This window comes from Pan troglodytes, chromosome 9, assembly GCF_028858775.2.
Source record: "Pan troglodytes isolate AG18354 chromosome 9, NHGRI_mPanTro3-v2.0_pri, whole genome shotgun sequence".
NCBI classification, from domain to species: domain Eukaryota; kingdom Metazoa; phylum Chordata; class Mammalia; order Primates; family Hominidae; genus Pan; species Pan troglodytes.
The window spans coordinates 76729569-76756651 of NC_072407.2; the positions used below are offsets into that span (position 1 = coordinate 76729569).

The 27083-nt window shown below is 52.4% G+C and overlaps 1 protein-coding gene and 1 non-coding gene across 3 annotated transcripts in view; both read right to left on the bottom strand.

The window, feature by feature from the left end:
- Window positions 1-4407: 4407 nt before the first annotated feature.
- Window positions 4408-27083, bottom strand: part of CHRDL2 (chordin like 2) — a 35021-nt gene continuing 12345 nt past the window's right edge. The window contains exons 2-12 of one of the 2 annotated variants that reach the window (XM_003313211.6): window positions 26707-26819; window positions 21370-21463; window positions 18830-18972; window positions 16279-16372; window positions 14464-14519; window positions 12465-12633; window positions 11284-11478; window positions 10771-10944; window positions 9564-9618; window positions 5187-5279; window positions 4408-4567 (exon numbers count right to left, since the gene is read on the bottom strand). In XM_003313211.6, coding sequence (XP_003313259.3) covers window positions 4477-4567; window positions 5187-5279; window positions 9564-9618; window positions 10771-10944; window positions 11284-11478; window positions 12465-12633; window positions 14464-14519; window positions 16279-16372; window positions 18830-18972; window positions 21370-21463; window positions 26707-26819 — 1277 coding nt within the window. In that variant the 3' untranslated portion in view covers window positions 4408-4476. The remainder of the gene's footprint in view (window positions 4568-5186; window positions 5280-9563; window positions 9619-10770; window positions 10945-11283; window positions 11479-12464; window positions 12634-14463; window positions 14520-16278; window positions 16373-18829; window positions 18973-21369; window positions 21464-26706; window positions 26820-27083) is intronic. The other variant, XM_009423759.4, reaches the window with a different exon arrangement.
- LOC112204888 (small nucleolar RNA SNORD43) lies at window positions 24678-24740 on the bottom strand. Its single transcript, XR_002938634.1, has one exon. It is a non-coding gene; the product is annotated as a small nucleolar RNA SNORD43 (small nucleolar RNA).

Sequence of the window (27083 nt, forward strand, 5' to 3'; positions counted from 1 at the left end):
GGGAGTGACGTGACAGCTGCCAGAGGAGGAGGAAACATCCCCAGGAAACCTGGAGGCCAGGCCTGGCATTGTGAAGGATGATCACATATCAGGGCCAGAAAGCTACCTGGGAAGGTTGAGTGGAATGGGGACTCTGAGCCCAGGTCTGTGATGCCTGCCCCTGCCCAGGACCCGGCCCCTTCCTGTGCTCTGGGACCCATAAGGATACAGAATCCTATCACATAAAGGTAGAGAGTGGAAAGGTAGATGACAGAGACTGGGAAGGGTGTGGGGAATGGGAAGATGAAGAGCACTGGGCTGAAGGTACAGACATGCAGTAAGACAGAAGGATTCTGTTCAGTGATTGATAGCACGGTAAGGTGATTGTACTTAACAAAAATGTATTCAGGTGATGGACACCCTAAATGCCTTGACTTGATCACTGCACATTATACACATGCAGCAAAATTTCTCATGTACCCCATAAAGTTGCATAAAAAAATTAAAAAAATAAAGTTAAGACTTTAGGATATAGAATCGTAGACCCCAGTTGGAATCCAACTGTCCATTTGTTATTGTGACCTCGGTGAGTGACCTTCTCTCCCTGGAGCCTTAGTTCCCTTGTCTGATATGGTTAACAAGCCTCACCTCACTGGGCTGTGCTAGGGATCAGATGAGACAATGGATTTGAATGTGCTTTGTTAACCAGTGGCCAGGAAGGATATCACTACCTCAGTGGGAGCTCTGGTGGTGCCTAGCCTGGCCACCGGTGGGACAGTGGATCCCATGGGACTCCCTGCTGGAGCCTTGGGGAGCCCCATGCGGGGGCAGGGCTGGTCAGCCCTGGGAGCCCCCCACTCCCCTCTCCCTCATCACACTCATGGGGAGATGAGTAGGGTTATGCAGCAGCTTAGAGGCCAAGGAAGAATGGATTTTAACCCATCCCTAAATCTTGCCTTCCTCCATCCTCACTCCTGTTTCTCCTGATTTTCCCTCTCTTGGGGCATCTCCTCATCACCAAGACTTGCTCTCAGCCAAAAAGCTGTCTTCTTCAAGCCCATGTGCACAGCCAGCCACAGCCCTGCCTCTCTTCTTCTTTACTGCCAGCTTTCTTAAAATGCTTGTCTGTTTCCTCACTTCCCAGAAACCATCTCAGCACCTAAAACCCAGCTCCCACCTCTCAGCTCTCCTGACTGTGCTCCCTGCTGTGGCCATTGGAGCCTCCTTGTTTCCACGAAGGTCTCTTTGCCAGCCTCACCCTGGCCCTCTCAGCACCCTGCTCCCCCACCTATTCCCTGTCCGCCATGCTGACCCTTTGCTGATGCTCTGGGGTCCGTCTTGCTCCCACTCTGTTTACTCCACCATCTCTCCCAGGCCAGTGTCCCCCCTCTCCCAGCTTTAGTTACCACCTACAGGTCAACAGCTCCCAACTCCCTGCCTCTAGCCCAGCTTTCTCTCCAGACCTATTAAACCCAGAGGGCTGTGGATACCTCCTGAGCCTCAGCGTGTGCTCAGCTGAAACTTCTGGCTTCTTCTCCCAGAAGGTATCACCAAGTGAGACACCAGGTACACACTTGCTCCTTGCTCTCCCTCAATCCTGAGTCTAGCCAGTCATCCACTGTGCCTTGCCCATGACCTCTCTCCTACCCAGGCCAGAGTCATCCTCACATGGATCCCATAACAGCCACCTCCTACCTGGCCTCAGCCTCACTCTGCCAGGCCATTCTTCACCTGGCCAGTAGAACCAGTGTTCTCAACCACAAATCTGACCAAAGTATTGAAACTCTCCTGGGGCTACCTGCTAGCCTTCAGGATGCAGTCAGAGCTCTTCAGCTAGCTGTGCAGCCTCACCTCCCTTTGCTCGTTGCCTCAAATTATCATCCAGTGACAGTGAGCTATTTGTGGTTCTGCCGTAACTTGCTACTTTTCACCGTCTACCAAGTGTTCTCTTCCTGTACCGTCACCCACCCTCCTCTCTCTCTCCCCTCTTTTTTTTTCTACCTCCTGCTCACCTTCCGAGCCTGCTTGAGTGTCGTCAGTCTGGGTTGGGGCTGTGCCCCCTTGGTCCCTGCCCTTAGCACTGGCAACACTGAGGGGCTCGGATGCTGCTCCCTCCTCTATCTCCTCCTCCAGACTTGAGGCTCTAAAAGCACAGGAAGGGCAATTAGCTCCCTGCACTGTGTTGGTGCTCGAGCATAAAGCCCACCCGAGAGCAGCGCCGAAGCTGTTTTATGAATGAATCCATGAAAGAGAAGACAACATGGCAGAGCTGCCTGCAGACTCACATAGCGAGCCCGTGTTTACACACACAGAAAGGTCTGGACCAAAGTCAGGAGAGGGCAGTGTGCTGAATGTGTCCCCCTGGTGGAAAAGCGAACCTCAGAGGCATCCCATAAGCCCATCAGAGAAACCAGGAAGGCAATTTGGCCTGCAGCATCAGGAAACGTGTACAGCGAAGTCCACTCCTGTCCGGAGACCCTGGAACTGCCTCTGATGACAGAGCCCTGTTTCCAAACCCCATTTTCCAGGAAAGGAGCCACGGTACAGGGCACAGATGTGTCAGGGAAAGTATCACTGAAGACATCTGAGATAGGCTGAAGGATGACCAGAGTTTATCCTGTGAATGGTTAAGCTTTCAGATTCCTGCACTTTAAATGAGGCAAGCTCAGAACCCATCCCTGGAGCTCCAAGTGAACCCTCTGTGTGAGCAAGCCAGGCCAAAATTGTGAGTCGTCTTGAGGAGGGACAGGTAGAGGCTGTGAGGGGAGAAGGTGAATGTCTTCTGACTCAGGGGATGTTGGGAGGTTCCAGCCTCAAACCCCAAACTTTCAAATCCAGACCCCTGGGAGCTGGCAGAGGAGTTAGGGGAGGGAGACACTCATCCCTGCTCAATAAGGGTGGCATCAGATTTCCCAAACCTTAGCAGACTTCCCAAACCTTAGTAACCCTAGGTTCAAGATTAGGGCTATGGAGGCTGGGCTTAGTGGCTCGTGCCTGTAATCTCACCACTTTGGGAGGCTGAGGCAGGAGGATTGCTTGAGCCCATTAGTTCTAGACCAGCCTGGGCAATATAGCAAGACCCCGTCTCTTAAAAAAAAAAAAAACAAAAAAGGCCAAGGCTGTGGAGACAATGGCCAGAGCCCTCTGAGTGGCTGCACAAGTCCAGTCAACAGACTACTGTCCACCATTTCTCTGGAGCTTTGATCAGGCTTGGGTGGGGAGGGGATGGAGGAGCCGTGGTTGTGAGAGGGTTGAGACTAGCTGTCCTGAGGAGAGAACCCCGCCTGGGGCCGGGAGCCTGAGTTCTAGCCCTGGCTTCAGCACACCACTGTGAGGCTTTGGGGAAGACGTGGTGGTCCTGAGCCCATCTCCTCCTCTAAAATGTGGGTAGTGCCTACACCTTTCACCTTAAGTGAAATCATTGACATTAAAACATCTTTGAAATTATAAGGATTTGTACATGTGGGCAGGGTAAATAATTGATGGTGTCTTTATTTTATTATTATTATTATTATTATTATTATTATTTGAGATGGAGTCTTACTCTGTCACCCAGGCTGGAGTGCAGTGGCACAATCTCGGCTCACTGCAACCTCTGCCTCCTGGGTTCAAGCAATCCTCGTGCCTCAACTTCCCGAGTAGCTGGAATTACAGGTGTGTACCACCATGCCTGGCTAATTTTTTGTATTTTTAGTAGAAATGGGGTTTCACTATGTTGGCCAGGCTGGTCTCGAACTCCTGGCCTCAGACGATCCACCCGCCTCGGCCTCCCAAAGTGCTGGGATTGTCGGCGTGAGCCACCGTGCCTGGCCCTAATGGTGTCTTTTATTGCTAACTGTTGGGCCTTCTCAGAGCATGGTGCCAGGTTAGCAATCTGACCGCCCAGTCTTGGAAATCCTCTGAGGTGAGGCTATCTGGGCTCGTGACACTGGCCACACTGTGGAACTGGGGAAGGAGTGCTAGCCTGGAGCGAGAGATCTGGCTTCCAACTCCAGATCTGCTACTAAGCAGCTCTGCGGCTTTGGGCAAATGACTGCCTGCTGCTCCTCCCTAACTGGGTTTCCTCATTGTAGGGTGTGAAGATAGTGGTGAGGATCCCAGGAATATTTGCTGGGAAAGTGCTTTAAGGCTCCATTAACGCCCTCCCCTGGCTAATTAGAGTCATTCCTCTTTCTGAGGCTCAGTGTCAAAGAGCTGTGGGAGGGGGGCTGCCCGGAAGAGCAGGAGGTGCTGCAGTGGGGGGCCTGGGTGAGGAGGCTGGGGGAGCTAGCCCTGGCTCTGGTGACAACTCACTGTGAGGACTGGGACCATTCTCTATCCCTTCTGGATCTTGGTTTCCACCCCTGTAAAATGGGGATAACCAGGTCTGCCTTGTGGAGTTGCTAGGAGAGCATGCAGGAGACTGGATATGAACCCAGAAGGCAGGGCTGAGGGTAATGCAACTTCTTATTTATTAATATATAATAACAACAATTATACAGCTCATATCTGCAACTGTTAGGTCTTTGTTATAATGTCTTGGTCACTTTGTCTGGACTGGCCGTGACCTTCAGCTCCGGGGTCTGGGCTAGGAAGACGTTCCAGTGACCTGCATGGAGGAGGGCAGAAGAGGGAAGAGGCGTATGTGTCTGCACGTGCACAACAGAGGCAGCAGCTGGGGGTTGGAAAAGCCTTGGGCCAGGAGGAACTGCAAGGGCCAGGGTTTGGAGCCCACAGGGAGCCTGGAGGCGAGTGTGCCATCACACTGGGTGTGATGGGGCACATGACCCAGCTTTCAAACAACCTTGGGGGACAGAACTGGTTTCCTGACACCTGTTGGTAATACTCCCCTCTGTGACCTCCCCTCCCCGACCCGAAACCCCACCTGGGTCCATCTTCCTAAAAGTAAGGTATAGAAGGAAAGTGGAAACGTTCCAGTAGAGAGGGAGTGGGCAGTACCCAGGTTTGGGGGCTCAGACCTCCCCTCTCCACAGCCCTTTCTCCCTCCACCCCCAGAACCAAATCCAGCCAGCTCTGCTTCACCTTCCCGCTCTGGAGTTAGGAAATCTCTGGCGCAGACACCCACTGGATTCCTGTGCTGGGAACTGACGTCTGTGGCTGACAGCCCCTCCTCCCGGCACCAGCAGCCTGGGAACTCCCCGAAAGGCTCTGGCCTGTGTCCTTGCCTTCTTCCCGCCCCGGCCCCATTCCTCAGCCCAAGCTCCTACCTTCGTGGGGGCCAGCGAGCAGTCGGAAGTGCTGTGCCTCTTTCTGGAAGTCTTGCTTCCTGACTTTCTTGATCTGAGTCAAGTGGAAGATTCCTGAGGGCAGAGACAAGGATGTGAGCAGGCAAGGCAAAAACTTACAGTCGGTGAAAAGTGAAACAGGGTGACTTAGCACAGAACGGACCCAATCACTCCCTCCCCCACCCCATTCTGATCAGACACAAAATCCTGCTGATGACATTTCCTCAATATTTTGAATCCATTCTCCTATCTCTCTGCCACTATCCTCACTCAGGCCCCTGTTGTCTTGTCTGGGTCACTACACTAGAGTCCTAACCCCTTTCACTCCCCCTCTAATCTGCAATCCTAGCTGTGGTCATTAGAACATGTATACGTCACCCTGTCATTCCCCTTCCCTGACGTCCTGTCACCTCCACAGTGAAGCCTGTTTTCTTCTGTCTGTTCTCTTTGCTGATCCTGCTCCTGTCACCTGCACCATCCTGCTCTCACAACACCCACCTGTCCCCAGTGCAGGGAGGGAGGGAAGTGGAAGGCAGGAGGGAGAGGAGGAAGAAAGGAAAGAGAAGGAGGGAAAAAGGAAAGGAGGGCAGGAAGGGAGGAAGGAAGGTTGGCTGGCTCATGTGAACTGGTCACGCTTTTCTCAGGGCATAGAACATATGATAAAAATCAATAGGCGTGTTTATTCAGATACCAAAGAACTAGCAAGTGGCAGAGTTACAGTGGCTTGCCTGTGCCCTAGCCCTAACCAAGTACTTGACGTCCCCTGAGGAGGCCAAGCCTTTTCAAATGCCGTTCCCTCTGCTGGAATACCTTCTACTATTGCCTTCTATTTCTACTTTTTTTTCTTTTTTTTTTTTTGACGGAGTTTCACTCTTGTTGCCCAGGCTGAAGTACAATGGTATGATCTCGGCTCACTGCAACTTCTGCCTCCCAGGTTCAAGCGATTCTCCTGCCTCAGCCTCCTGAGTAGCTTGGATTACAGGTGCCCGCCACCACGCCTGGCTAATTTTTTTTTTTTGTGTGTGTATTTTTAGTAGAGACTGGGTTTTAGCATGTTAGCCATGCTGGTCTTGAACTCCTGACCTCAAATGATCCACCTGCCTTGGCCTCCCAAAGCACAAGCTGGGATTACAGGCGTGAGCCACTGCACCTGGCCACGACTTCTACTATTAGCACCAAATGAACTCCTACCTGTGCTGCAAGCCTTAGCTGGGAAGTCTTCCCTAATCCACCCGAGGCAATTCCTCCTTGGGGCACCCACAGCACCTGGCTTCCATCTGTGATTGTGCCTGTTTCTAATGTGCTCTCATTGTGTCTACTCCTGCTTCTTCTACCAGACTGGGGACTCCCAGAGGGCTCTCCTCTCTGGGTCCCTTGAGCCTGGCCCACATTTGGCATGTAGAATGAATGAATCCCTGGATGGATGGATGGATGGATGGATGGATGGATAGATGAACAAATACACACACACACACACACACACACACACACACACACACACACACCCCACATACCCAGTCTAGGCCAGGCCCCAAGAGGGAATGAGGTATTAGCTGGATCCCCTGATGTTTGCATCTCATGGGGTGCTGGCCAGTGGCACCACACATGGCTCTGAGGCCCTGAGCACATGGGCTGTGAGGCTGCACCAGCTGTTACCCACCAAGGTCTCTGGCCAGAAAGAACAGATGCAACCAGCAAGGCCTCTGCTAGGCCAGCACTGCCTTTAAGAAGACCAAGAACTGGCCCTGCTTATGGGAATCAGCGTGGGATTACCGCCAAGGGGAACAGAAAACCCTGATCCTGGGACTGAGTTCCAGGAATCAGGAAATGTCCAGCACTGTCCATGGACCCCCCAGCCCAGATGCCAAGGACCAGGATATGGAAGAAACTCCAAAGGCCCAGGGATTATATCATAGCGGCAGGCAACAAGCATGAGATGAGATGGGGATGGGTCCTTCAGCACAGGCCTGCCACTGCATGCTCCCGAGTTACAGAAAAATTGGAGAGAAGGTGGCAGGGATGAGGGCGGGTTCCCACACTGTGGTCTGTAAAGCATTAAAGCATAATTGAAAGGACTGGGTCTCTGGCCTGGAATCAAGAGCTAGCCTGAGGGTCATGGTTGTGCTTCTTGCCCTTTGAAGGGCTGTGGCAGGTCTGAGGGCAGGTAGGCTCTGTGGATCCTCAAAGCAGAGCTGGCACCAATGGGCAAGTCCAGGGACACAGGATAGGCTCAGCTCAGTGTGAAGTCAGATGCCCTTTGGGCTGAGCAATTCACAGTGTTGGAAGTGTGTCACCTATCTGGAGTAGGAGTGGGGGTATGTACAGTCAGGCGCCAGATACCATCAAGCCATCAGGAGGCTGCAGGGGGGCTTCCTTCCTAGACAGGGCTTGGAATTGAGACCCCGACATCCTTTCTACTGTGAAACTTTAGAATCTAAAAGGCCCTTAACCCTAAGCCAACTATCTGGTTAGATTCCTGTGTCTGGGGCTGGCCCCTCGTGGTGTGGCCTCACCTAGCATCTGCCTGCTCACTTTGTTTCCGTTCCTTGGACTGGGGAAACAGTGAGTGGTTCCCACTGACAATCAACCCTGGGTAGTGTTTGTTTTAACTCCCACGGTCTGGGACAGGGAGGGAACAGGGAGGCTGATGGGGCATTTAGGCAACCCACAGGGTGAGGAGATGGGGTGCGGTTTGCTAGTGACAGGACGGCAGGGCCTGGCATTGTGAAGTTGTTTTTCCTTTTCTGCTGGGCCTGGTGACAATGAGATTGGCCATGAGCTATGCCCCCACTGTGCCATCCTGGCACACCTTGGCCATCCTCCCTAAAAGCACAAGGTCACCTCTGTGGAGGTGGCACTGGGGACAGTCAGAGCTGGATTTGAATCTTTGCTTTACTGCTTAAACTGTGTGACTTTGAGTAAGTCATTTGACCTCTCAGACTCAGTTTTCTTACCTGCAAAATGGGGGCATTAATACGTGCCCCTTAGGTTTCTTAAGAGGATTAAATGAGATACATTATACATAGTGCCTGCTACACACCAATCACAGAGCACAGGGCATATGGGCGTGAGCTCTGGAGCCAGCGTTTGAGGCTGTCACTGTCATCCTGGCTGCAGTGTACCCTTCTTGCCTCTTTATTTATTTACTTACTTATTTTAATTTTTAGTGACACTATCTGTTCATTGGCTCTTTACATCATTGAGGCCCATCCTTCACGAAGCCTTCCCTGACCAGCTCAGCTCCCAATAAGCTCCACTGCACCCAGGTCACTAAGCCTCCTAAGAACAGAGGCTGGGGCCTATTATGCTCCATGTCCCGGCACTTAGTTGGGGGCAGCGGAGGGAGAGAGGCCCAGAGTAAACATGTGGCCAAAACCTGCCCAGGGACTGATGGAATCTTTTTATTATTATTATTATTATTATTTTTTGAGACGGAGTCTCACTCTGTCACCCAGGCTGGAGTGCAGTGGCACGATCTTAGCTCACTGCAACCTCCTGGGCTCAAGTGATTCTCCTTCCTCAGCCTCCTGAGTAGCTGGGATTACAGGCGCCCACCACTATGCCTGGCTAATTTTTGTATTTTTAGTAAAGATGGGGTTTCACCATGTTGGCCAGTCTGGTCTCAAACTCCTGGGCTCAAGCAATCTGCCCACCTTGGCCTCCCAAAGTGCTGGGATTACAGGTGTGAGCCACCAGGCCCAGCTGGGACTGATGGAATCTTAAGGCTCAAAAAATTTTAAGGGTTACTGAATCTAACTCCCCAGCTGCAGACGGAATCCCCACCAGCCCCTGCTTGCACGCTTCTCGTAAGTGGAGCTTGCTCCCTCCCTTCCACTGGCAGAAGCCTCTAAGTGTGACAAAGTTCTTCTTCTCTTGGAGCTGAAAGCTGCCTCTCTGCATTTCTCACCAACCTGATATGGTGGAATGAGAAGACTGATATTTTTAGTGCCTCGTGTATGTCAGGGGCTGCACCGATGTCATTTAATCCTCCAAAAACCCTCTTCCCCACTTTACAGAAGAGAAAACTGAGGCCCAGAGAGATCATGTGACTGCCCAAGGCCACACAGCTAAGATATAGCAGAGTCTGGATTCAAACTGGCAGAGTTGGGATTCGAACCCAAAGCCCCTGCTTGGTGTTTGACTCTTGCGGTCACTCAGAACACAGCTGCTCCCTCTGCCTGGGACAGCCCTTCAGAGCCACGAAGCCAGCAGTCCTGTCCCCCTGAGTCTTCTCTTCTCCAGGCTGAACAGCTCCACTTTCTTCGTCCATTCCTCCTACGACAGGGGGCAGAGTAGAGCAGGGAAAGAGCCGCATCTGACGCCACAAGACATGGGCTCTAGCTCCCGTCCTCCACTTACTGGCTGTGTGGCCTTGGGCCAGGTACTTCACCTCTCTGAGCCTCAGTTTCCTCATCTGTAAAATGGGGATAATAATATCTAACTCTCAGGATCGTTGAGGATCAAATGAAATAGTGAATGTGAAAGCACTTTGTAAACTCCAAAGTGCTACACACATTGGTTATTATTATCATTGTCATTTTTCTTATCATCATTCCCTCTTCCACCCCCACCCCACCAGCCAAAACCATCAGTAGAGGAAAGGAACTTTAGAGCTAATTCACACTTAAAAGAGTTTAATTTGGATCATAGCTTAACAGTTCACGCTACCCAGAGGACTTATGTTTTACAAGAAAGGCCATGAAACTGAACTTTCAGCAATTTCCTTATCAATGAAAACCTGCTGGGTGTGGTGGCTCACGCCTGTAATCCCAGCACTTTGGGAGGCTGATGCCGGAGGATTGCTTGAGTCCAGGAGTTCGAGACTAGCCTGGGCAACATGGCAAAACCCCATCTCTAAAAAAAAAATACAAAAATTAGCTGGGCGTGGTGGCTCATAACTGTGGTCCCAGCTACTCAGGAGGCTGAGATGGGAGGATCGTTTGAGCCCAGGAGAATGAGGTTGCAGTGAGCCGAGATCATGCCACTGCACTCCAGCCTGGGTGACTGAGACCCTGTCTCAAAAAAAAAAAAAAAAAAAAGGTAGAAAAAACTCCTCTTGACCTTCAGTTGGTGATAGCAGCAGATTGTTGAAGAGGGTGGGTTTCTCACAGAATGAGAACTGTGGTTCTGATGTCCACTTACCTGGGAGTGATAAGATCCACCACCTTAAAAAGGCTGAACACAGCCAGCCTCCAGGCCCTCCTACTCTGAGGATGCTGTGAGGGCCCTCCTGCCTGAGAAGACCCCCGCTCCCAGTGCTAAAATCCTGCCATTAGACATCTATCTATTTCTCCCTGCCTGGCTCCTCACAAGGTGCAACAGCGCCTTCCCCCCAGGAGAGGGAGCACTATCGAGCCTTGGCATCAGCAGGAGGAGCTTATCAGAATTGTAGAGAACCAGTCAGGCTCACTATCTTCCTGCATCTTGGAATCAGGGGCTCTTAAACCTGGCGGGGCAGCCAGAGGCACCTGATCAGCAAAATGTCCCTAAGGCCCCTGTGGGGTCTGGGGCACGGGAAGGGGGACTGGCCAGAGGTACACCCCACTGGGAGTGGGCCAGCACTCACCTTTTACCAGCTTCCAGAGGTAGATCTCCACCAGGTCCGAGGCCTCGTGTTCCAGGGCAAAGCGACGCAGGTTGTCTGGGCTTGGGGATACCGATGTGTGGACGAGGACCCGGCCCGGTGCCTTGGGACACCTGGTAGAACTGATCTCACTGTGGCCAGGGTCTGCTTTGTCCTCTGGAGAGACAAGAAGCTCATGAAGTGTTCAATAAACGTTGGCTGTACCTCTTCAAAGCTCTAATATTCTAAAATGTTGTGACTTCATGGAATCCGGAACATTACTGATTCTATGTTAACAACCTCTGAATCTATTATCCTGACACCGCATGGTTCTATCCATTTAATATTTTCATCTGACATTTTCCACTCCTGTGTGTCTGACATGCCCTGCATCCTGTGGCACCGATGCATGCCCTTCCATGTCTGAGATGCTCCAAGTGTCTGTGGCCCTGGGGAGAGAGAGACCCAGGGCTCACTCTGGCCAGCGCCCTCCTTGCTCCCAGTGCCCCTGTGTACCTGGGCAAATCTTGCAGCACTTCCCAGCCACTTTCTCGGGGTGACGGCAGGGGTACTCGGTGGGACAGGTCACACGCTGGCAGTCCTGGCGGCCATCCTCACAGGTGCATAGGATGCAGGGCAAGGGGCCGAAGGCACGAAAGGCCGGGTGCCACACCTCCCCGTGGGAGTACGTCTTCCCGCCATGCACACAGGCTGAATAAGGAAGGTGAGAAGGAAGGAGAATCAGGGCCTCAGACCTGGCCAGGGCCTCTGGTCCAGCAGCGGGTGGGGTGGGCCCTTGGGGAGCCCTCACTTTACCAGTCCTGCCTAGCCACACTGCCTGCAAAGCATAGGCCAGGGTATAAAACCTGTCCCCTCTCCCTGACACTGCCCACTGCAGCACTCAGAGCTGAGATGGGCCCAGAAGGAACTTACTGAAGATGGAGAGTCCTCCCTCACCCTTCAGGGCACTTCTGCGGGAGCAAGGAGAGTGCTGATCTTGTGGTAGGAGAACTGAGGTCAACTTTTGTCATCACCTGGTCATGTGAGCCCTGGCAGGTCCCTTTCCCCCCTCTGCCTCAGTGTCCCATCTGAACAAGGCAGGGCCAGGACTCAGTAGCCCCATAGCTCTTCCTTCTCCAGCCATCAGGGCACCCTGCAAGGAGGTCTCTTTTCTCCCCTTCTGTGGCCATGGCTGCCCATCTGGCCACCTTCTCTACTTCATCCCCACTGTCCTCCTGCAGCCTCGCTCTGCTCCCTCCTTCCTTTGTCAAAAACTGTCCCTCAGCACACGTCCTTATATTAAAGTCATTTATTTACTTGTCTGTCTTCCCAACTAGTCTATGAGCCCCTCAAGGGCAGAGACCATTTTCCATTTCCCATCTATCTGTTCTGTCTGCCCCTCTTCCCAGCGAAGACTCGGTAGATGCTAAAAAAAATCTTGTACTGTTCCAGAACTAGTTGTCTCTTACTCAATACTCTGAACCTCAGTGTCCTCATCTGTCAAATGGGGGTTTGAACCTGATGATCTTTAAGAGCGCCCTCATTCAGTTTTGGCGTTCTCCGAGTCTACAAGCTCATGGCCAAGTTGGAATTAGGGAACTGCTGAGGAGAGGGTTCAGGGGGTTGGGGGTGGGAGGTGGGAGCAGTCAGGGCCCCCCTTCCCTGCCTCACAGATTGGAGGAGGGTCCAGTCCCCACCTTTCTTATGTTTCTCCTTCAGGACGATCTTGACAGTTGTGCTGCCTGCTCCCTTGGGTCTGAAGTGGCGAGGGATGAAGCTCAGAGGGGCGCTGAGGCCAGTGGGGGCTGGGGTGCCCGGGCCTCTCTTTCTCCCAGCATCACTGGAACATGGGTCCTGAGGATGTCTCTGCAAATGGCAGGAAGGATGAAAGTCACTGACTGAGCACAGCAGGCCCCAGCTGGAGCCAGAACAGCAAGACAGGCTGCAGCAAGAGGCTGTGGGGAGACCCCAGCATGACTTCCCAGAGAAGAGAAGGTAGAGACCAGGGATAGAAAGATCTGGATGAGGTCTAAGATGTTTTCAGACAGTTCGATCTTTGAAAACTCTCAGAGGATAGTGATTTGGAAATCTGGCCTCCACGAAGCCCTTCTTGGGCCTTGTCAGAGCCAGGGGCCTTGGGGTTGGGGTGGGCAGAGGGTGCTGAGGTCTTGATCTGACAGACGTAACTGATCAGGGAGAACTTCATATTTGGGAAACAGAAGGTGAGCATGCAGTGAGGATGCACGGCAGGCAGTTCTCCTTTGCGGAGATTTAGTTGGTGGCTGGACAAGGGGATGGCCCTCTGAAGATGGCATCAGGCAGGCCCCAGAATCCCATGGGGTGTGAAGACCAAGAGCAGGCCCCATCCAGAGACAAAGGGTCTCTGAAGCTTAGGCCCTCTTTCCTGAACCCCTGGGATCCAAAACCCCCAGACCCTGTCCCTCCAGACCAGGTCTTGAGAGGGCTGTCAGTGACAGCAATAGGAGTGTGGCGAGGACAGCTCAGAGTTGGGGACTGGGCAGCTCCCGGCCACAGGAGAGGAGCAAGTGGGCTTGGGGCAGGGACCAGAGCCTATTACCTCCCTCGCTGACCTGGAGCCACACACATTCCTTCTTCTAGAGCCCATTCCTGCCTGGTACAGTCCCTGCATCAGTTCTCCGATGGCCCAGAGCCTGAGCTCACAAGAGCTCCCAGAGTGGAAACTGTCCCAGGCCCCAGCACGGGCTCAGGCACATAGGACACTCCTGGGAGATGTGTGTTGAGTGGAATAAAGGCAAGAGGGAATCAAACAGCTCAGTCTCCTAATGCTTGCTCCAGTCACCCAGCCCGTCAGTAAATAGCTGATCAGAGCCTGGAACTCAGCCTGGGTGGGTTTCACTTACGCACTGCCTCCTAGGAAGAGGACAGGAAGGAAAGTGGAGGGAATGGCTTAGGTCCTGTGGTACCCTCAGCTCTCAGGTCTCAGGCCCCCACCTGAGAAGGCCTTGCCTGGGTGGGGAGGGCAGCAGGATGAGCTGGCAGAGGAGAAGGGTGCGGACATGGGCTCAGGCTCCTGGGGAATCTCTGGGAAGGGGAGGCAGCCTCTAGTCTCCCGGAGACCAGGAGACCCAGGCTGAAATAGCAGGTGGAGTTGTTCATGTGGCAGACATAGCAGAGAGGACCCATCAGGGACTTGAATCAATGTGTGATTCTCTATCTCCTTCCTCTCAGATCAGAGACAGCTGTCCAGCTAAGCCCATCTTAACCTAGACCAAGCTTGAGAGGGGTCAAGATACAGGGGGGTACAGAGAGGCAGGCTCTAAAGAGCCAGTACCTCAGGAACTGGGTGGGGAAGGCTGGCCCAAGTTAGAGGCCATTCCCTGGGAAGAAGGTGCCTGAATTAAGGGGAGACACAGGCTGTAGATGGAACAGTGTCAAAGTGTTTCTCAAGAGGAAAGTGAGGAAGTTTGGGGCCTGCTGCTGCCCTGCGTGGTGACCTGTTTCCCCCAGGCCACTCCTTACCCATCAACCATGATGGGACCCATGATGGGAGGCTAGGGAGAGGGGCTGGAATATAGTGGATGTTCATGTAGCCGACCCAGGGGACAAACAAGAAATGAGGACAATAACTGGTATTGCCTGCCCCAGAGTCATGAGATTTAGGCCCTGGATCCCAGCCCCCTGTCCCGCACCCAGTCAATAAGGCCGTGCACTCACCACCCCATGGAGCGACTGCACACTGTCCTCTTCATCCGATTGCTCACTTGCCTCATCTGAAAACTCAAAGGGAAGCTGGGTCAGCCTCAGGCTCCCCAGCCTTGCTGGCTAGAGCCCTGAGGCCTCCACCTATAGGCTCTGTCCATTCCCAAGGCCTGCTGTCCCATCTGCAGCCCCAGCCCACTAGCCAGCTCCTTTGTCCCAGTGGTGACTTCTTCCACTTCCCATTACAGCCTCTCTTCATCCTGGTTGGGTTGATGAAGTCCCCTACAACTGGGTTGCTGCCTCAGTTTCCCTGTACTGACCTCCTGGTAACCATTAGGACTGAACTCCTTGAAACAGAGCATCTTGTTTGGTCCTTACTGAAACTCACCTCTCTGGGACACTGGGCCATACCTTTCAGTATTTACCATGGATGGCCCAAAGGCCCAGAATCCCATCCCTGCAGCCTGCATAGATGCAGTTTCCTGGGCAGCCACACTTGAAGTCAGCAGGCCTTGGTTTACACTCCCAGGACCCTACACTCCAGCCCCTTGGCCCCTCCAGCCTGAGCACCCTGCCAGTCCCTATTCCCCTGGGAAACCAGCACACAAAGCCGTTTGGAGCCCTGCAGCTTCCTAAACCCGAGTGGGCCTCTCTCTCCCTATCTCTTGCCTCACTCCACAGTCTGATTCCCACCAATCATTCCCGTTTCAAAGACCCAGAACATTGGAATTAGACTGTGTTAGAAATCACAGGGCACAACTGAGGCCCAGAGAAGGGAAGGAATTTATGGAGTTAGCTGGAAGAACCAGGACTAAAGTGGAGTCACCTGATTCCTAGTCCAGTGCTCCTTCCAAAATGCAAACATCTGGGGATGCATCCACTGTGGAGCACTCCCCTACCTGAGTGCCACCTCCTCCAGGAGGCTTTCCTTGACTACCTCAGCCTGCAGGGAACAGTCCGACCATTTCATTCTGCTCAAGCTTAGCCTGCCCTTTGCTAGCTGATGTGTTGCCTCCCTGCTTTATAAGAGGTTCTACCTGGGTTCTGTATAAAAGACATGTTCTGAGCTCTGGTGAGCCCAATACTGTGACCAGCTCTGCCGTCAGGAAGGCAGGATGAGACGTAGTCCTTACCTGTACTAGACCCCTCTCACGTGCCACTTATGGTTCTCTCAGCTCATCTGCTTGCAGGGACTTTGTCCCCCCATGGCAGGCACTGCAGCAGCAGCCCCCCTGCACGGGCTCCCCAACACTTCCCTCAGGCTCAGCCTCACAGTGCCCCTCCCTCAAGCCCGCAGCTCCTGTCCACATCCCCTGCGACCACTCCTTACCCCAGCCCACTCCTGCCTCTGCTCCCAGGGCTACTTAGCACCCACCCATGCATGCACAGCAGGGAAGTCCCACACATGGATGAGCTTTGGGCTCAATGGAGAGATAGTTGGTGGCTGGTGGACACATTCTTACTGCTTCCTCTACCACCCCCAGACTTTTCTGAGAAGCAGAGACTACTTAGAGCAATAGGTCACTTTTGCTTGGTTAGCAAGCAGAGGCCAGCCCCTGGACATATTCCTGTATTGCTTCTCTCTCCTTACCTTCTTCACTCTGCCTTTCCCTCTTTCCTCCCCCAATGACTGCAATAAAAATAAGTAACACATCAGCTTCTGCCAGGCTCTGCTTTCTGCGGGGTGCAGGCTAAGCCACACCCTGGAGGAAAGAGCCGTCTGCTACATGCTGGGTGTCACCTGCAGTTCCTCATGGCTCTCACAGTCTATGGCTAGGCCCATGGAGTGGAGGGGTGGGTGAGTGCTGCCAGATGGAGGGACAGACTCACCTTTGCAGGCTTGGCAGCAGGAGTCTGGCAGCGGGAGGGGTGCTGGGCAGCCTGGTTCGGGGCAGGTTGTGAGGCCGCAGTAGATCTGGCCCTCCTGACAGATAGAGCAAACCAGCTGGGAAATGAGCTCTGATAAGGGCTAGCCTTGGGGGCTAGGAACACCCCCTTCCCTGGGAGCAAATGGCCTTGAGGTCTCTCCTATGGTGGGGAGGGGAAGCAACAGCATCTCCACAGCAAGGCCCGGCCAGCTCAGAGGAGGGGTCCCCCATGCCCTCCCAGCCCCACTTCCAGGCCCTGCAGGTAACATCCAGCCTTCAGCTTCTGACTCACTCACAGCCAGGCTGTCCCTAGGTGCTGCCTGGTAAGGCGGGAATCTCCCTATCCTACAAATGAGGAGCCGGAGCAGGGCCTGAGCCATCTCAGGTTAGAAAGACAGTCGGGGCCCAGTCTTCAAGCTTTTCCCACTGAAATCAACATCATGGGAGGGGGACAGGTGGGTGATACCTGGGCTCATCTTGCTCTTTACTGAAAGCCCTTGGTTTCCAACTTTGGGATCCAGCCTTGAAAGGCAAGACTGCAGGGGAAGGGGCCTTCTGGGGGTCAGGGGCCAGGTGACCATTGGTGGTCACTTCTTTCCTCTGGGCCTGAGATTCCTCCTCTGTGAAGTGGGGTCACACCCATTTGGGGTGTGAAGATCCAGTGAGGGAATGGCTGCGAAAAGCACAAGGCACAACGTGCCTGGGGGGAAGCACTATTGCCCTGAGACCTTTCCCTGTTCCCTTTCCAGAGGGTCTGAGAAGTGAGTGTTCTGGTCCCTCTGGTGAGGCCAGAAGTCAAGCCAGCCTCATATAATCAGGGATGAGAAGGAAGAAGGGGAGGCCCAAGTACCCAGGGAGAATGAACAGAGGAATCCTGGGAATGCTCTCACCACCCACCACCCAGCATTTCTGTCTCTCGCCACAGCCCCCTCCTCATCCAGGCCTCATCCCTTCAGGGGAGGTAGCAGGACACAGGGAAAAGAACATTGGCTTTGGAGCCAGGTGGCCTTGGGTCTGAATTCTGGCTCTGTCACTTACTAGCTGTGTGATCTCAGGCAAGTCACTTAACTATTCTGAGCCCATTTCCTCATCTGGAAAACAGAAATAGTGATATCCTTCTCCTAGGGTCATTCGGGTACTGTCTATAAACCAGGCATTTCTATGAACCTGGTGACACAACAGACTAGACCACTGCAAAAGGCTCACACCCTGCAAAAGGTAATTGCTTACTAGGTTGATTTATAAGTAGTCACTCCTCATTATTTGCAGGCTGTTTGCTCTGCAGCACAGAAACTTTAAGATTCAAAGACTCAGACTGATGGGACCCTGTCACTGAAAAGATAGGGAGGCAGGCCCAAAAGAAGTGACTTGTTTGAGGTCACACAGGGAACTGGGACAGTGCTGGAGATCAAACACAGGTTTCTGATACTAGTCTGGAGAGAACATTAATGATCACTTGGTCAGACTCCCTTACGCACTCAGAGGAACTGAGGCCCAAGTGTGGTGATCAGGTAGTAAATAAATCGGGAGGGCAGGGACTTCTCCTGCCAATTCACGGATGAGTTGCCAAGCCCAGGGTTAAAAATGACATGCTGGGCTGGGCGCGATGGCTCATGCCTGTAATCCCAGCACTTTGGGAGGCCGAGGCGGGCGGATCACGAGGTCAGGAGATCGAGACCATCCTGGCTAACACGGTGAAACCCCAACTCTACTAAAAATACAAAAAATTAGCTGGGCGTGGTGGCGGGCGCCTGTAGTCCCAGCTACTCGGGAGTCTGAGGCAGGAGAATGGCATGAACCTGGGAGGCGGAGCTTGCAGTGAGCCGAGATCACGCCACTACACTCCGGCCTGGGTGAAAGAGCGAGACTCCGTCTCAAAAAAAAAAAAAAAAGAAAAATGACATGCGGAAAGCCACCTGCAAACCTATAGGAAGGCCATGCCTACACCCCAGTTCCCTTACAAGGAGGAGGCTGAAGACTTTCCAGAGGAGGCCCTGCTTAGCTTCAGTCTCTGTCCCATGATAACACTGCCGAGTCAGCCCTGCCTGCCCGGAGGTCCAGCTCTAACAATAGGCAGGAGGAGTTTAAGTAGCTTCAGATTAATTTCCATTTGCTACAGATAATCTGGCCCTGTCTCTGTCCCCCAGGACTGATAACTGATCATTTGCGTATTCATTCTCTCATTCAATAATCATTACAGATGTCTTTTGTGCTTTAGGCCCTGGACTGACAGCAGAGGATAAAGAAATGAAAAACATATGTTTCCTCCCCTCAAGGAATGCAGCGTCTACTGGGGGAAACAGAAGGCTCAGGAAGGTGTGGAAGCTCAGAGAATGGTCACCTGACCCAGCTAGGGACAGGACATTCCAAACCCCATATATTCCCTTTCCCCTGAGCCCATTCATTTTGCTTTGGCCAGGAGGAACAATCCCCCCAGTCCGCAGTCCAGGCTACTATGTTCTTTGCAGGCCCAGAGCGCTGGCCTGTGCTGAAGGGAAGGCAGGAGTTCTTACCGTGCAGCTGCAGAGGACACACTGGTTGGGCAGGCGGGAGGGGAACAGCTCATGGGCACTGAAGATCTCTCCGTGTTGGTACATGGTCCCGTTGTGCTGGCAGGACTTTGGTGGGGCCCGAAGTCCAGAGGGAGTGTGAGGTTCTGCAGTGGGGGAGGGGCAGGAGGAAGAAGAAAATGAGGTTTCATGTGAATCTTTGCTGAAATTAACAAGGCCACTTTTCTGATGATTTTGCATTTGACCCCAGCTTGATATTTAAACCAAGCTCTGGCCTGGGCCTTGCCAGCCATTCCCCTTATCAGCTAACTAAGAGGTCCCTCTGATACCTACATCTGACTGAGTCCCTCCCTCCCATGACCTCTACCACAGCCCTCCAGCCCCCTCAGTGTCTGGGCCAGCCCCAACCAGAGCAAGAAGGTAAAGCCGGCAGCCTCAGCTTCCGCTCAGTGGGGCCCGAGTTAGTTCATCCAGCATTGAATGAGGGTTCATGGAGCACTTCTCAGTGCCAGGCACTGTTCTAGGTGCTGGGGATACAGCAGTGAGCAAAAGAGTCCCTGCCTCACAGGGTTACATTCTAGTGGTGCCAGCTGGCATGACTGTCCCTGTGCTTGGGTAAACTCCTGTCATTCACTGGCCCCCAGAGCCCCCCTCCCCATCACCTGCCCATCAGTCCGTCCTCATCCTGCCAGGTGGAGGGGTAAGCCTCTGGTCCTGAGAGAGCCCACTCATTCATTCAAGACCCCTTGACTAAGCACTCCTCTGTTCTATGCACCATGCTAGGCATTGGGAATGGAGCAATGAGTAAGATTTAGCCCTTGCCATCAAGAAACTCAAACTCAAAAATTACGGGTGAGGTGGCTCACGCCTATAATCCCAGCACTTTGGGAGACTGAGGTGGGAGGATCACTTGACTCTAGGAGTTCGAGACTGGCCTGGGCAACATGTTTTAAATTTTTTTTCCTTTTTTTCTTTTTTTTTTTTTTGAGACAGGGTCTTGCTCTGTCACCAGGCTGGAGTGCAGTGGCACGATCTCAGCTCACTGCAACCTCCACCTCCCAGCTTCAAGCAATTCTCCTGCCTCAGCCTCCTGAGTAGCTGGGACTGCAGGCACATGCCACCATATCCAGCTAATTTTTTTGTATTTTTAGTAGAGATGGGGTTTCACCATGTTGGCCAGGATGGTCTCAATCTCTTGACCTTGTGATCCGCCCGCCTCGGCCTCCCAAAGTGCTGGGATTACAGGTACAAGCCACCGTGACCGGCCAGAACTTTTTTTTTAATTTTTAAAAAAGAAGTTTGAAATCTAATTAGGCAGAAAGACAAGCCACAAGCAATGATGCTGTAGCAGGTGAGGGCTAGGGTGGATGGAAGCACAGAAGTTGTGACAGCAGAGAGGAGGAGCCTCTAACTCAGCCGGGGAGGAATGGCCAGGGAAGGCTTCCTGAAGGGCTGATGGCATGGCAACAGTGAGCAGAGTCTTGAAGAACTGTGGAGCCAAGCAGGCAGAGGGGCAGGGGATGGGAAGAGAGAGGGAGTGAAGAGTGTTTTAGCAACAAGAGGCCTGGGCCAAGCACAGGGGAAAATCCCAAAGTCAGCAAGGAGAGGTGAGGCCCCCCAGAGTCAGCATCAGACATGAGGACACTCCCTCACTGTGCAGGATGAAGCTGAGAGCCACTGTCCCCCCGGGGACCCACAGCCAGGAATCTCTATGACCCATGTAGGGGCCACGAGTCAGATCCCTACTGGGCTCCCCCCTGGAAAATGAGCCCCACTCCATACCAGCTCACCAGGAAAGTCCTGATTCCAGAGCCCCGACCCGAGGCCAAAATCTGGAGCCTCTTCTTCACCACTTTCTTGATGCTTCTAAACATCAATTTTCCTCTCAACCTCCCCTCCCACCTCCAAGTTGGCCTCCCCTCTGGCTGCCCCTCACTGGACACTTGGTTTTGCCAGTTTCTTCCCAGACCACCTCTCCTTTCTCTGACTTCTTCTTCCTAGAATCTCATTCTCAGAGGCTCTTAGAATCTTAAAATCATGGAATCATAGACATTTAGCATCAGGACACATAGAGTCCCTGAATCTCAGCAGTGGGAGGAATCTCAGAGAACAGGGCCTGACTCCTTTAGTCCTTCTCAGCTCCCCCAGTGGTAATTCTGGGGTCTCCCCTTAGGACCTTCAAGCCCAAGATCACTCACCTTCACTTCCCAGACTGCGCCCACACCCTCCAGCTCTGGAAGGCCCAAGGGAGACTGGAGCCTAAGTGTGCCAGTCAGCAGCCCAAGCAAGGCCCTGTTTCCTGCAGCTCCTTTCTGCATGTCCTCCCTCCCCTGCCATGCACACCTACTTAAGGACATGAAGTCTCTGCTACCCCAGCACTGCCTGGGGATCTGGGATATTTCCTCCCTTGAGCACCTTTGTGTGTCTACACCTCTGATGGGTAGAGACTGCCCCTCTCCTTGCAGGGGTCTCCCTCAGCTAGAGGGCTACACTGGGAGTAGGAGAAAGGTCCATGGACGATGGGGAGGAGCATGGCTACTTACCCACACACTTGGGACAGCATTGCTGTGGCTCCGTCACAGGCTGGGGGCAGTGGACAGGCGGACAGTGGAGGCGGTAACAACTCACATGGGCGCTCTGAAGGGGACACAAGGGTCAGCCCTAGTTCAAAGAACCATCGTCTTCCACCTGTACCTGTCTTTTCCCAAAACTCCCACCCCAACTGCAGAAGTCTGAACTTGTCGTAAGCCTGTGATTGGACTGAAAACAATTAACTCAAGTGTGCCCAGTTCCTCCCCATTCCTGCCCACCAAGGGGATCTCACTTGGCCCACATATCCATGTGCCTCCCCTACCCTGAAGGAGGTCAGTTCTGGTCATGGACTTGCTTAAACACTGTCCCCTTCACAGAGAAAGACATGTAAGCCTAGAGTTGTTTGACATTGATCTTGATGCTTTGACTGCACTATTTTAACTCTAGGGCTTGGTCCTTTTAACTCTGGGCCTGAGCCTTGTGGTCAAGAAAGGAATGAAACATGAGGACAGGTGACTGGGAGGGGGTGTGAGACTAAAAACCTCATGTAGAGAAGATGGATGGCTTTATGATCCACCCCCTAAATCTCTGGGAGGTTTGGGTAATCCTGGACAAAGCCTTTGGAGTTGGCACCAGAGAAGGAGGGGCCTGAAGTTCCTTCTCTTTTTTAAGCATAGCAAGTGAGAGAATTGGGCAGGCGAACATACGCAGAGAGAGACAAGCAGAAACCGAGGGAGAGTGGCCACCACCCCTCGTGGGGGTCTTCCCAGCTCTCCAGGCAGTTTTTTTTTTGGCCCCTCAGCCTTCCCGCACCTTATTCTTCACTCTGTTACAAGGGTCACTCTGCTGCATTGTGATGAACCATTTACACCTGTGTCACCGATTCAACCACGAATTCCAAAGAATGGGGCCTTGCTCCAAGTTAGTGGCTGCTGGAGTCTGAATGGATGCATGAGTGAGTGAATAAATGAGAGTAAGGAAAGGAGGGGTTGATGGTCCTCTCCTAGATGAAGGAAGCCCACTTTGTTCACAATTCTGAAGTTGGCGAAGTTTGTTTCTAGCCCCGCTTCTCCCCCTGGTTCCTTCCTCCTGCCCTCTCCCTGGACCTGATTTCCCTGAGAGCACTTCTCCCAGAGGCAGCCTCTTGCCCCATGGAAGACCCTTGACTGGCCCTACGCCTTCTGGGGTCACTGCTTCCCAAGATGGCCAGAGGTAATCGCGAGAACTAGTCAGTGTTAAGGGGAATCCCAGAGTCCACAGAATTGGTCTGAGCTCTAATAGGGGCCTTCTAGAGGCCCAACGCACATGGGTGCTTAATAAATGTCTAGAGGATAAACTAGACACTAGACATCTGAGGTTCCCAGATGAGAAACTAGGATGGAGTGCAAGGGACTGTGTGGCCTGAAGAGTTAGAATCGGTCTCTTGATTCTGGCCTTGGAGGAGCCAAGGATGGCGATGATTATTAGCACCACGAAGCAGGAAACAGGATGGAGACAGGTTAGCGGTGAAAGGGCAGGTGAGGCACCTGGAAAAGCCCTTTGCAGTCACAGGAAACTTCTCAGGAAAGTCATAGCCTCCATTTATTGAGTGGCTACTGAGGTAGGGCCTTTACGTTATATAAAAATCATCCCATTTCGTCTTCTCAACACCCCTAGAGGTAGATACTATACTATTAGTCACACTTTCTAAATGAGAAAAGAGCCTTGAAAGGTTAAGTTGCCTAAGATCACAAAGCATGTAAAAACTGTCACCAGGGCCCGTGTACTTTCCACGATGCTGAGCTGCCTCTGGTGGGTAGACGTGGACTCATTCACGCTCAATACTTGCTGCAGGTCTACTGGGTGCCAGGCCTTCTTCTGAGCACTAGGAACATAGCAATTAGTGGGACCAACAAGGTTTCTGCCCTCCCGGAGCTCACATCCTAACAGTGAAAGATAGACTATTAAAGAAGTAAGCAAGGGCCGCGCACAGTGGCTCACGCCTGTAATCCCAGCACTTTGGGAGGCCGAGGTGGGAGGATCACTTGAGGTCAGGAGTTTGAGACCAGCCTGGCCAACATGGCAAAACCCCGTCTCTACTAAAAATACAAAAATTAGCCGGGCAGTAGTGGTGTGCCTGTAATCCCAGCTACTTGGGAGGCTGAGGCAGAAGTATTGCTTGAACCTGGGAGGCAGAGGTTACAGTGAGCCGAGATTATGACATGGCACTCCAGCCTGGGCGACAGAGCGAGACTCCAACTCAAAAAAAAAGAAAAAAGAAAAAGAAAAAAAAAGTAAGCAAGTAGGAACAAGAAGATTTCAGATGTTAAATTTATGATATATAATAAAATAGAGGGCCTGGCGTGGTGGCTCACACCTGTAATCCCAGCACTTTGGGATGCCAAGGCGGGCAGATTGTTTGAGGTCAGGTGTTTGAGACCAGCCTGGACAACATGGTAAAACCCGTTTCTACTAAAAATACAAAAATTAGCTGGGCGTGGTGGTGCATGCCTATAATCCCAGCTACTTGGGAGGCTGACGCACGAGAATCACTTGAACTTGGGAGGCAGAGTTTGCAGTGAGCCGAGATCGTGCCACTGCACTACAGCCTGGGTGACAGAGCGAGACTCTGTCTCAAAATAAATAAATAAATAATAAATAAATAAATAGAGGAATATTATTTCATTGATAGGGGTAGACTGTTAGAAACAGCTGTCAGGGAAGGCTTTATAAGGAGGAAACATTTGTGTTATGAACTGGGAGATGAGAAGGAACTGTTCATGAGAAGATCTGAGGGAAGAACATTCCAAGTGGAGGAAACAAGTTGGAATGAGGTTCAAGTGTTGGAAAAACCGACAGAGGTCAGTGTGGCTGCAGCAGAGTGAGCAGGTATGAAATGAAATTGGAGAATAAGGCCAGGCGTGGTGGCTCATGCCTGTAATCCCAGCACTTTGGGAGGCCAAAGAGGGCAGATCATGAGGTCAAGAGATGGAGATCATCCTGGCCAACATGGTGAAACCCCATCTCTACTAAAAATATAAAAATTAGCTGGGCGTGGCAGCAGGTGCCTGTAGTCCCAGCTACTTGGGAGGCTGAGGCAGGAGCATCGCTTGAACCTGGGAGGCGGAGGTTGCAGTGAGCCAAGATTGCACCACTGCACTCCAGCCTGGTAGCCTGGTGACAGCATGACTCCATCTCCAAAAAAAAAAAAAAGAAAGAAAAGAAAAGAAATTGGAGAATAAGACAGAAGCAGAGCCCTCAGCGGGGAATTTGAATTTTACTTTAGGTCCAACGAAAAGCTATTAGAGGTTTTTTTCTCTCTTTTCTCTCTTTTTTTCCCTAAGTCAGAACATGACAATCAGCACACAGTCTCTGTATGCCTGTCAATGAGTTCATCATCTGTTACTGGAGGGTTTTAAGAGCAGAATGACATGATCAGTTTCATGCTGAGAAAAGACCATTCTCACAGGGCACAGTGGCTCACTCCTGTAATCCCAGCACTTTGGGAGGCTGAGGCAGGTGGGTTTCTCAAGCTCAGGAGTTTGAGACCAACCTGGGCAACCTGATGAAATCCTGTCTCTACAAAAAATAACAAAAATTAGCTGGGCATGGTGGCACACACCTGTGGTCCCAGCTACTCAGGTGGCTGAGGTGGGAGGATTGTCTGAGCCTGGGAAGTCAAGGCTGCAGTGAGCTGAGACCGCACCACTGCACTCCAGCCTGGGTGCCAGAGCAAGACCCTGTCTCAAACAAACAAACAAACAAACAAAAACATTCTCACTGCCGCGTGGAGGATGGATTTAGGGGGGGAAACAGGAAGACCTGTTAGGAGGCTTGTGTGGCAGCCCAGGAAAGAGATGACAGATGATGGTGGCTTGGATTAGGGGGAGCAGTGATGGTGGAGAGAAGTGGAGGGACTGAGGGTATATTTTGCAGATACCAGCAAAAGTCCTCTGGGTTGAGGAAACTGTATGTGAACTCTGTGAAAGGAGAAATGAATTAACTCCAATGGCTCAAAAAACTTGGACTTTGTCAACTGGACCACATGATATGTCTGGAATTTTCTGTTATGATTTCCTTTCTGTTCTCTGGCTATATTTCATAAAGTCCTTCTTGAAAAGGCTGATTGGCCTCAGATGTGCTAAGGCAAACCGAGGGGAGGCAGTCATGGTGGGGGTTGTGTCCCCATTTCTACTTGGGGCCAACACGGTAGAAGCAGTGGTGAGTCAGGAGGAAAGACCCCAGGAGGAGTGAGACCCCAGTGTCAAAGTCAGGAGGGGGGCTAGCCACCCTCTCCGCCACCCCACAGGATCTCCTCCAGAGCTCTTTCTGCTCCCACCCCAGAGGGTTCTGTTTTAACAAGGGAGACTCTTAGAGGCCTTCTGCATTCCTCTCTTGGCTCTGTGCAGGGAAAGAGTGGGGCTGGGAGGCTGGCTCGGGCTGGGAGCTAGCTACCCCTCCCTCCAAGCACCAACACCCAGACAAAGAAAGCTGGGGACATCCACACTGGGCTCCAGGCAGCTGAGCTAAAGCCAAGGGTTTTTCAGGCCTCCTAAGCCACTTCCTCCTCTTCCACCCCTCCAATCTCATACCTTACTTGTGAATTCTGGACCACATGGGGGTCTCATTTATTCTACCCAGTTGATTTTACAAGGCCCTGTGGAGGTGCTGGATTGTCGTGGGGTGCGATGGGGTGGGAGGAGATGGAAAACAAAAACATGGTCTCTACCCCAGGTGGCTCAGCCTTTGGCAGGGAATCATGCTAGGTGTGAGTGAGGGCCCAGCAAGTCCTAGCCTCAGAGGTTCAGTCTAGGAGGGGCAGTAACTGTGTTGCCTGGTCAACAATGATCAGGAGAAAGGGGCAGAGAAACTTATGTGGGATCCCAGAAGAAGAAAATCCTTCCAGGTGGAGGTCATTTTCCCATTTGAGCAAATCCTTGAGGAACAAGTAGTTGGGCTAGTGGAGGTGGGGGAACACATCCTAAGGCAGGGCCGAAGTGGCTGGAAGAAATAGTACGTGAAAAGAAGGGAATGGGAGATAAGGTCAAAAAGGCTCTGTCTTGGGCTGCGTGGGAGGCAGGGAGGCTGGCACCAGCACGAGGTGGAAAGAAGGCTGGGATGTGAGATGGGAGACCAGGGCCCTCATCCCAACCCAGCCACTAATGTTTGTGTGACTTATCTTTGGGAGGTACACAGTAGCCATCTAATCCTATATATTGAGTACTCAGTAGTGAAGTGGCTTGTCCCAAGTCTCTCAGCTGCCGCTGACAGCACAGTTCTAGAAGGCCTGGTCCTCCTTCTGGGGTGACTTCTCTGGAGGGTTCTCAGACATCCCTGACACAGGTGGTCAGGTGGCCAGAGGAACCTACCTCTGAGCAGGTACAGCGCAGGCAGTACATCAGGCCTTGTGGCTCCAAGTAGGGGTGCCAGCTCTCGCCGGGGGAGTATCTCTTCCCATGGAAAAGGCAGAACATGTCTGGGCCTGGCAAACCGACCAGTGCCATGTTAGTCCCAGGAGGCTCCAGCCCAAAGACCCTGTCTCATTTCTCCTTCTTTCTAGCTCTAAAAGAGATGTCATCTGGGCCACTCAGGCAAAAGAGAATCTGCTAGACAACTGGGCATGCTCTCCTAGGCAAGGGGCCAGAAGGTCTGAGTTTGAATCTCGGCTTTACCACACACTTACTGTGCAACACTGGGCATGCCACTGTCTCTGAGCCTTAAAGCTTATCTCACAGGGCAGTTAGGG